At 38.0% G+C, this 9,962-nt stretch overlaps 1 protein-coding gene across 10 annotated transcripts in view; it reads right to left on the bottom strand.

Moving 5' to 3' along the window:
- Positions 1 to 295: 295 nt before the first annotated feature.
- PCNX1 (pecanex 1) overlaps positions 296 to 9,962 on the bottom strand; it is a 91,984-nt gene continuing 82,317 nt past the window's right edge. For all 10 annotated transcript variants that reach the window (XM_086748860.1, XM_086748862.1, XM_086748865.1 and 7 more), the window contains 3 exons: positions 9,081 to 9,517; positions 7,601 to 7,741; positions 296 to 3,558 (listed from right to left, as the gene is read on the bottom strand). In XM_086748860.1, coding sequence (XP_086604986.1) covers positions 3,418 to 3,558; positions 7,601 to 7,741; positions 9,081 to 9,517 — 719 coding nt within the window. In that variant the 3' untranslated portion in view covers positions 296 to 3,417. The remainder of the gene's footprint in view (positions 3,559 to 7,600; positions 7,742 to 9,080; positions 9,518 to 9,962) is intronic.

Below are 9,962 nucleotides of genomic sequence, written 5' to 3'. Positions count from 1 at the left end.
TAGGGTTTTGTTTGTTTTAATCAGAACATTTTAGAAATGGGAAAAAGTTTTAAAAAAATTAAGTAGCAGCCATTTTTACCAGTGAACATAATCTGATTAGTGGAGTTTTCAAGCATTTTTCTGTAACTGAGTATTTGTTTTAGGGATCAGTAAGTCCTTATATATGTACACACAGATACCACCTTTAAAGAAATCAGAGAGAAACAAATTAGATTGTGATCTACCTGGAAGCTAAAACAATGGGAGTTAACTGGAATGTTCTTATGGCAAGAGAATATCACACAATGCAAGTGGACAGAGTTAAAGGACTTGCCTATAATAGGTTTTCATTAAAACTCAGATATATATAAAAAATTTGCTCTATGCTTGAGCTCAATCTGGTCTGACAGGACTGATTTGAACATACCCATCTTTGCCATACTCATAACAGGAGAAAAGTATTACGCATCAAGAAAAAGGCCAAAGAAAACAAAAGATACAATTATCTCAATCTAGAACAGAAGTTTCCATGGACGGATCCATCCTGTGGGGAGTTAGAAGAAAACAAACCAAGACACAAACTTTGCACAAACCAACAAACAATCATATATGAATCTTTAAGAGTTCAGAATGCAGGAAAACTTTTAAAAAGTTAATTTTCCAAAGCCTTAGGAAAGAGTGAAATTTCAACTAGGTGGCTTCTGTTGAGCAGATCTGGAACAGGTAGGAGCACTATGTCAAGGGCTTCACAACATGTGTTTGCTGAGCATCTGAAAGAAGGTATTAACCTGTTAACTGGCTGCATTAAAATCCTTCTTCTGAAGGCAACACACCAAAAGCCTTAAGATCAAAAAAAAAAATATATATATATATCTCCATCAATTCTCTTTGCCCCTTAAAAGAGAAGACTTCCTTTTTCCCATCTGCTGTTTGCTGATCTAATTCCAGGCAGTTACATATTCTCTAGAATTTTTATGTTAACAAGCCATTAATTCCTGTCATATCTATTACCAGCAATGGACATTGTCATTATCTTGCCCCAGAGAGCGTGACAGAGATTGTTCACAGCCAGGGTTAACATATTGAAAGTTACTTCAGTCAAGTTTTAAAAAGAACTGTGTATTTTGTTTTTCAGCCATTTGCTTACCTCAAGGCTTCAGTACGAGAGGAAAAAAAAAACCAACTTGTGCAGCTAATATCAAATGGGGGCCTATTTTCAAACAAATTCCTCTTTCTAAAATGAAGCAATACTCTTAGTGATACAGGAAGCTAACTACCTGTAGGGAAGGACACAGAATAAAATCTTAACTAAACCACCTTCAATTCAAAACTTACACATTTTCTTAATTCCTGACAGCAACATTACCAGACTGCTGAAAAAGGTTCATCTACTGTGCTATGTTTTCAGATACACAGGAGATGAATTAAACTACACTATAATGTGCAGATACGACAAACTACTTGGAGCAGTAACATTATTTCAATGGTGGCAGATCCAGAACTGTGCATTTATACCAAGATTAAATGGGACTGCAGATGCATAAACCAAATAGTAATATGCAGCTGTAAGATGCACAGTACTTTGAGTACAAGTTTGCATAGCATATGATGTAACCAAGGTCCCAGTATAATTCACTGGGAACAGTATCGAGAATCGACTAGCTACCAGGCACACAGACTTACCCCTTTCATGGCTAGATGGCATACAGTGACTTGAGTCAGAACATAAATATTTCTTAGGTAGCTGTTTCTTCCTTTGTTTTTTCTCATCCCATATAATTTCACTCTTACATTAGGTACATAATGGACAAGGTTTCTCTGACGTCAGAGAAATAATTACAATAACCTCTGTGGTATGTCAGAAGTCTCTTCTGGTTATATCATGTATAAAGAAGCGGAGGTGACTGGGAAGAAGATGGCTGCTCCCAAAAGCTAGGACTGTGTGCAGTTTCCTCACAGAGTCCTACACAAGTACAGGTCAGAAACAGGAAACAATCACAACAGGTACATTTTTTTTCTTACGGATTAAGAGAAGTGAGTCATTGGAACTGCAAGTCAAGAACAAACCAGTTTCCCTCACACACTCCCATGATAGTTCTGAGTTACTTGTTTCCCTGAATACACACTTTTAAAAAAATACAATAAAACCTGGGATATGTAACACATGAATAATTCAACTTCACAGTTATAAATACTCAAATTACACTTACATAGAATATATAATCACAGAAAATAAAATTCAAGTCATAGAAAAGAACGAAGACTAAAGGGAAAGAAAAGGCAAGGTGGTAAAAGTGATAGAAGTTTAGGGCTGTGCCTTCTATAAAAAGCTCTTTAAAAGCTGAAGTCAAGTTTTTGTTGCAGTTTTTTTTGTTTTGTTTTTGGGGGGTTTTGTTGTTGCAGTTTTTTCTTTTTAAATTGGATGGAATCAAAAACCTTCAAGCATCCAGGAAGTAATAATCTACCTGCACCTCCCCCTAACAAAACTCCAGCAACTGTCCCTGCGAGAGAAGAGCCAATGGAACAACCTCGCCAGCTCTGGGCGAAAAGAAGCAAAAGTAGCCATGGCTAGCTAAGGGAGGACAGATGAAAGGTAGTATATTGGGGTCCACTTTAAAGCTAGATGTGTTGTACAGATTTGAGGTACCACTGCCACCACAATAGAGTCTGATGTAGTACAGGGACTCAGGTGCTTTTCTATGTATTTGTTATTTTACCATTTATTGTGAAGAGGATGCAGCAAATGCACTTGTACGAAATACAGAACATAGAACCAAACCATGGCACAGCCCTTACCATCAACATGTATATGGAGAGGGAGGGGATTAATCCCAAAGGCAATTTAAATAATGGTATTTTATATACTTATATTTATATATATAAATAAATGTTCTCAGCAATCTCAGGGTTGTTTTTAGTGCATTGCTGTAAAAAAATTAGTGCAGTTCTCATTAATGTTTAGCTCATAAGGAATAAGAATCTATACATCTGTTCAGTCTATTCTTGCCACACTTGAAACCTTTACACTGTTTCACCAAACTGAAGGTTTGTAGTCAATTTCTTTAAAATAAGGTGGATGAATTCCACACACTCTGTGACAAGACATTTTTGGCAAAACAATTAGAAAAATATGAGGTGCTCTGATCTTAGAACTGAAAAGTTTTTTGATTTAAAGCATTACGCAATGCATAAACAAAATTTATAAACAAAAAGATATGTCTCAACAAATCTATCCTTCATGCAAATGTTTCTTCAGCAGCTAAACAACTTAAAAAAATTTCTTACACTTGTTTATTTGGGGAAAGGGACTTAGACAAATCTGTGTTTCAAGTCCTTTCCTACAACTGGACCGAAGTTTCGTGTCCTGGGAGCTGCTTCTTCTGGACCCTTCTCTCTTCTGAAATGTTAGAGAAGGGGAAGTTTCAGTCTCAAAGTGATTTACACTTCAGCCCCAAGTTCAAGGACTCCAGTTTCAACAACAGCAACATATTTATCTTCTATTTGAACCAGCAGGATGGTTTTATCTATATGGGACCGACTACTTGGATCTCTGCTGCAAGGCACCCAGCGGTGAATCACCTGGCAAAAAAAAAAAAAAAAAAAAAAGTGTAAGAAAACATGAGTTCATAGCGACAGCTACCGTATCAAAGTTGCAGCTGATAATTCAGGACCTTTACAGAGCAAAAGGAGCAATAACATAAGTGCTGTACTGGCTTAGTTGTTAATTTTTCAGTGACAGCACACCCACAGACAAACTACGCAGTGAAGTCTTACTGGAGATCTGCAGCTTACCTGAGAATAGCCAGCCTTTGATTTGAATTTCAGCAGGAACAACCAACTTCACCCAAATCAGAACTAAACAGTTCACATGAAGTGAGTAACAATTGAAAAAAGTGTACACATATGGATTTGGGATATTTTGATGCTCTAGCTGTAATTGTCTTAAAATACCTGTGTTGTGCAACACTTAATAGCACAGTACTGTAGTTTATCAGGAGTTAGGTCTAAAGTACTGTCTCCTCCAAGTCAAATCTCTTGCCCTGATTTTGTTCCCTACTCACTGTAAATTCAAGATTGATCTTTTAAATTAAATTATTCAAAGAAAACTTAAAACAAACAAACAAAAAGATTACGAAGAGGAAGGGTTTCAGAAACAGTGCCACTACAACTGTCCCATACTCCCTTTGATCTACAGAATTCAGGCACTTTGATCTGCTGCTTCCAAAGATCCCGCCTGATATTGACCATGAGAAAGTCCTTTTTCCATACAAGCTCTTGTATGATCAACTCTCTGTTCAGTTGCCTCCATAAAAATACACGCTTAACTTCTAGGTGACCTAAAAGGAACCACAAAGATGCTCCAGTATCACGGGTTTAGGTATTGCCAGCTCTATAGAAACAGAATCATCTCAAATTTGCCAGTTGTGGGAAAAGAATCCTAAATTCAAGACAGGATAAGGTAAAAAGGAAATAAAATTAATTTTTACAAAACCCAGGGCAGTACAGTTCTCAAGAGTTCTAAAAATACAGGTAGGGAAAAAAGGACAGAAAACCACAAGGAATCTACATGTTCCAAGATCAAATCAAGGAAACTTCCTTAATCCTCACTATATCCAGCTGACAGCTGCCTATTTCTCTAACACTGTGTGAAGGAGATTCAGAGCTTTGTCCACTGCATGAGATCCACACTGCATCCACGGGCACAGCATTTCAGAAGCAGCACAGCATCTTTAGTTCCCCTTTGATAAAACAGCATATTTAAGTTGTCCAAGTCTGACTTCAAAGTCTGCCCAAATAAGCTTTTTATGCTGCCATATGGAGCAAGACTACAAATATTCTATCCCTAGAAACATAAAACATTTCCCAATAAAGTCCAAGTACTACATCCTTGTTGTCCAACTTAAAACTGGTACCTTTGAAACAGTGAAGGCTGACTCCAAAGGCAGCAATATCATGGCTCTTGAAAAACTGTGTATGCACCAGTTGTACATAGATTATAACTTACTGCAACCATCCACCCACGCTCAGTTTTGCCATTTGTTCTGTCATGACTGGCATTTATTTGATGCCCATAAATGACTGATAACATGCAAAATTATGTCACTAGATAGTCGGGGGGGGGGGGGGGGGGGGGGAGAGCGGGGAAAGGGTGGGGAGGAAGGGTTCTTTGACTTGCCAGTGTCAGGTATCACAGAAAGATAATGCAGCTATACCTTGATCTCAAAGTCTTGGAAAAAGTAGCTACAATACAAAGAGGATTGATAAATCATTTCCTTGATGAAACCCTATAGCATCTTTGTGTATTGTATATACTGTACTGTACGCTCAGTAAAATAAAAAGCAAAGTTAGGAAAAATGTTTTTTTTTTTCTATGTAGTAGAAAAGCTTCAAACAACTGAGACTATGTAGTGCTCAAATTCATCCTTAGATGTCACCCATAATACAACCCTTAAATGAGTATTAGCTAAATTAGGTCATACCATCACCATCAGGTTTAACACAAACTACTTCTCACACATCACAACAGTAAAATACATTTTGGTACTTTATACAATTCAAGAAATCAGATACAGAACATATACACCCCCTAGCATAATGACTCCCAAGCTTCTGTCATAATTCAGTTCCTGAATCCCTATCCTGTATCCTCATGCACAAAACCCAGGAACAATATATAGTTGTCTATGTTTTCATCTATTTTCTCTTTCTTCTTGTCTTTTACATTCTCTTCCAATCCTTCCTTCACTTACTTCCTCTTTTGACTAGTGCTTCTTTCCCCTTGGTACGCAACAGGAAAATCTACATGCCACTCAGAACGTGGCCATAATTATTGGTACATAGGTAGTACCAGGACATGCATTTTTCTGAAGCTGAACTTCTTATCAAGAGCACTCACATAAGGCTTTGGCTAATAAACTACTTGATGAGGAGCATCTTAGTAGGTAAGAATAATTTCTGCCTGTTTGCAGAAAGAATCACAGCCATAGAATAGAAAGGGGATACTGTCCCAAGAGCTAATGGCTTTACTGATACTACTATGCTTATCCATAGGCAGCTGAAGCAGACAGTGGAAACTGTTATCAAGTTAAATCCTCTCCTCCTAATCACACATCAGATAATCTGGTGCTTTTCCCCTTTCATCTCAGGTTAGAAGATGCTCTTTAAAAAAAAAAAAAATCTGCCAGTATGCTGTAACAAAGATAAATGAGAAGCATTCAGAATAGTAGCTTACTCTGACCTTCAAATCCTCTTGTTTTAATCTTTCTGTAACATCAATCACCATACATGTGAGCATGCTGCAATTTGCAAAACACACTCACAAACTCCTGACAAAAATTGTCCAGTGATACTAGGCAACAGGATATGTTTTGATATAACTCTTTACATGCACTATCTTTACGACATTCTTGAACTGCAATTCAAGGAAATTCTAAAAACACAACATAACTATGAATATTAACAACAGCATTCTACTTGTAGGTGTTCCTCTACTATCTTAAGAACAGACAGTCGACCATGACATTTATCCATGGAAGGCATTTATTTCTAGGGCCCTTGCTTCACATACAGATAACATCAACGTAGATTTGGCATACACTGCGTTATCAGCATATTGCCATTTCTAACCTGAAGCTTGCACATACATCCACAGTCACATGGACTTTCAGACAGCAAAATCCAGCCCCAGAATCCAATTTACAAATAATGCCTCTGAGGTAAGCAGTCAAAACAAATTCTTATAAACTGTCAAAACTGACAAATTAAAATACAGTTGTATTGATGAATCAACGCAGACACCATATCAGTGACTCTTCCCTTGTAACTATCCTTAAAAGAATATTCAATGGAGCATCTTTATAGACACAAAAGTCTGAAAAAAACACAAAACAAAACAAAAAAACCCCACAAAACACATGACTCAGTAAAAAAAAAAAAAACAAAACAAAACCAAAAAGTCTCAAAGATAGAACTGAGGTCTTTTCTTCCTAAAGAGAGCCTAAATTGGGAGATCAGTTTTCTGGCACTGCATTTTTATAAAATGCAGACATAACACCCCTAGGTAAGAGGGAGATGGAGTTTCAAGTCATAGGCTTTCACAAGTTTTAGTTACATAAGATTTCCTTCTTAAAGGAAAGTAAATTTCTATCACGTACCTATAATATAATAAAGATACATTTAAATGCAATCTTACTTGGCTCTATTTTAATCAGAATACTTTGAAAACAAACACTGTTAAAGTAATATACTGTCAATCAAGGACTCAGTAAATTGACTTTCCGTATTTGCTCAAGGACTGACGGTTTAAGGAAAGGAACTGAAGGTTGGACGCATGAGCGCAATGCCTAAAAGTTCATGACAAGAGTTGGAAGAAGGCAAGGAAGGAGAGGTGGTTGACAACATTTGAATCATCATCCTGCATCTTTTGCATACAGTTGCAGAAATATCACTCTGCTTCACATTAGGATTCTAGACCTGCTCTCCCAGCAACAGTGACTTGGAGGACAGCTGCTGATCCAACTTACTCCTACTGTATCTTTGGCCTTGACATCTAGGCAGATTGCCATAGAAACAGACGTTGCTATTTTTAAAATCAGCTTGTCAACTTCTAAGTAAAACTTACATGGCCTTCCATGCCTTCCTGAGGACTCCAGTCTTTCCAGCTGTTTCTTCCAGCTTTTAGCCGTATCACCTCATCTGGCCACTGCAGCTCTTTCCTTTTTGACACGTTGATCCCTTCCAGTACTTGACTGGGATCCATTAACTATAAGTAGGAATTGAGTTTTGACTGTTAGTTCAGCCAAAATTTAAGAGAAACAGATAAACTGTAACCTTTTGCATACTTCAAGAGAACTGACTTAAACCCACAGAAATAAATTTCTGACCAATTTTAATGGTCAACTCAAGCATGATTCTAGGAAAAAGCCTGAGCAGCGCTGAATTTGGAAGTTAGGCTGTGGTTTCAGACACAGCTGACAATATACCAGTTCACTGCCGTCAGAAGCAGCAGCTCTGGTTCCCTTTCCCATCCCTTCTTTCAGTTGCTACACTGGCTCACGGCAGGGTCTGAGGAGCTGGCACAACACAAGCATTGGCAGCACACAGTCCCGTAGCAGGGAAGAGTTAAGTGATGATGAGCTGCTCAAACTGGCTCGTAATTTCTTACAGAAACATAATCTTGGAGAATTTACTGTTAGGCTGAAGAACTACTTATCTACTAGCATGGTTAGCTGAGACCCACCCCATGTTTTGAAGCAAACTGGCCTTTCCATAGGGGCAGCAGCAGAAAACTCCTGAAAACTTCTTCCTATTTAAGGACAGACAGAACCACATAGTGTCCGCTATCCAAGGGCACATGTCAACTTATCCTCCTCACACAGAGGAATTAAGCTGTTAATTTGCCCACTATGATGCAGTTTACCAAGTTTAGTAAGGATTACTCTAAAATGAGGTGGTATCAGCAATGAAGTAATGTTTGTTGTGATCTATCCTATTAAATACACTTCTAGATGTTCTCCACTACTATATTGCCAAAGACACATATGTGGGCCTAATAAAAGCCAGAAGACCAAGAATACAAATGCCTGGATTTTCACAAAACAAGTAAGGCTGCCATGATTAACTTAAGTCAATGCTGTACTGTTTGCTGCTCAGTGAGCCCAGACTTATGGCAATAACCAAAGAATAAATACATATGAAAGTGAGTATTTTTACACTTACTTTTGTGAAAAATCTACTTGGTTTAAAAGAAAAAAAGCTAGTTGCTTTCCTCCCTGCAAATGAAGCTGTTTAGCTTTCCATGTTGTAATGAATAAAGGCAAACTAAGTATAAAGTGGAACGGAGTTCAGCTGACATTCTGAAAGCTGCACTAGAGCAAAACCTAAGTAATGTAAACAGAGATGTCTAAGCATGCAGGAAGGCAAGTTGTCGAGAAAAATATTTTTTTTCACTTTAGTTCTCCAAATGTAACTGCACAATATTTGTATACTGAGACATTCCAGACTGTGTGTGTATTTAAAAGAGGCAATTACAACAACATACAAGGTAACACTAACAAAAGCATGTGGAAGCATAGGTTAACTTGTTCTTCTGGACTATTCACCTGGATTCTGTAAATAACGTCATCCTTTTTGGCTTGCATTTGATTTGCAGGGCTTGCATTACCACCTGACTGAGTTTCAGTTGCATTACTCCCTCCTTCTGTCCCTAGAAAGCCCACAAGAGCATGCTGTTTACAGGCTGGGATGCTTTGGCTGGAGCTGCTAGAAGAGGGCAGTCCATGCTGCGTGCTGACCCCAGTCTGGCCAGTAGGTTCCATTTGGTTCACCATAGATAGGCGGGACTGGATGGATGATGGGAGGTTACGAAGGGATATCTGACTGGTGGAAGAGCGCCGACAAGGCACAAAGCCTGTTGTGGATGTGCGAAGAGATGAATGACGACTGCCGTAGCAATAAGATGAATGGCTAGCTACTGAGGCACGGGCAGGGGAATGTCTGACAAGGCTTGACTGCACAGAGTGAGAGCTGTGACTGGTGCCTAAAAGTAAAAGATACAAAATCAGGAGAGTTTGATAAAGCCTCCCACATACATTAGATTTCCAACACACAAATGTTTTAGTGCTTAGATACAAAATCGATGTGTCTAATCAACATCCCCTGAAACAGCTATATTGCAGAAGATCTGTTGCATTTCATACAGCACAGCATTTGAATGCATTCCATTCATCTTATTTTGGAACTTCACATTCTGTTCAATTCACAATCTCTGCAAGACAAGTAGCTTGAAAAACACTTTAGCCTTGCTTTGCCCCACATTAACAATTTGTTTCTTAATATTAACATTTAAGTTTCCTATACTTAAGGCATTAAGGCAGATAGATGTCCACATTTGAAAAATACTACATGTTCTTTCTTAACATGCTTAACTGGAATTTAAAAGATTGAGTCAGAAAAACCTGTTAGAGCAAAAGTTGTTTTTAAAC

The sequence above is a fragment of the Chlamydotis macqueenii genome, chromosome 5, assembly GCF_036417535.1.
Source record: "Chlamydotis macqueenii isolate bChlMac1 chromosome 5, bChlMac1.mat, whole genome shotgun sequence".
Lineage (NCBI taxonomy): Eukaryota > Metazoa > Chordata > Aves > Otidiformes > Otididae > Chlamydotis > Chlamydotis macqueenii.
The sequence above is the reverse complement of the archived record's forward strand: the minus strand, read 5'-3'. Positions and strand labels throughout refer to the sequence as shown.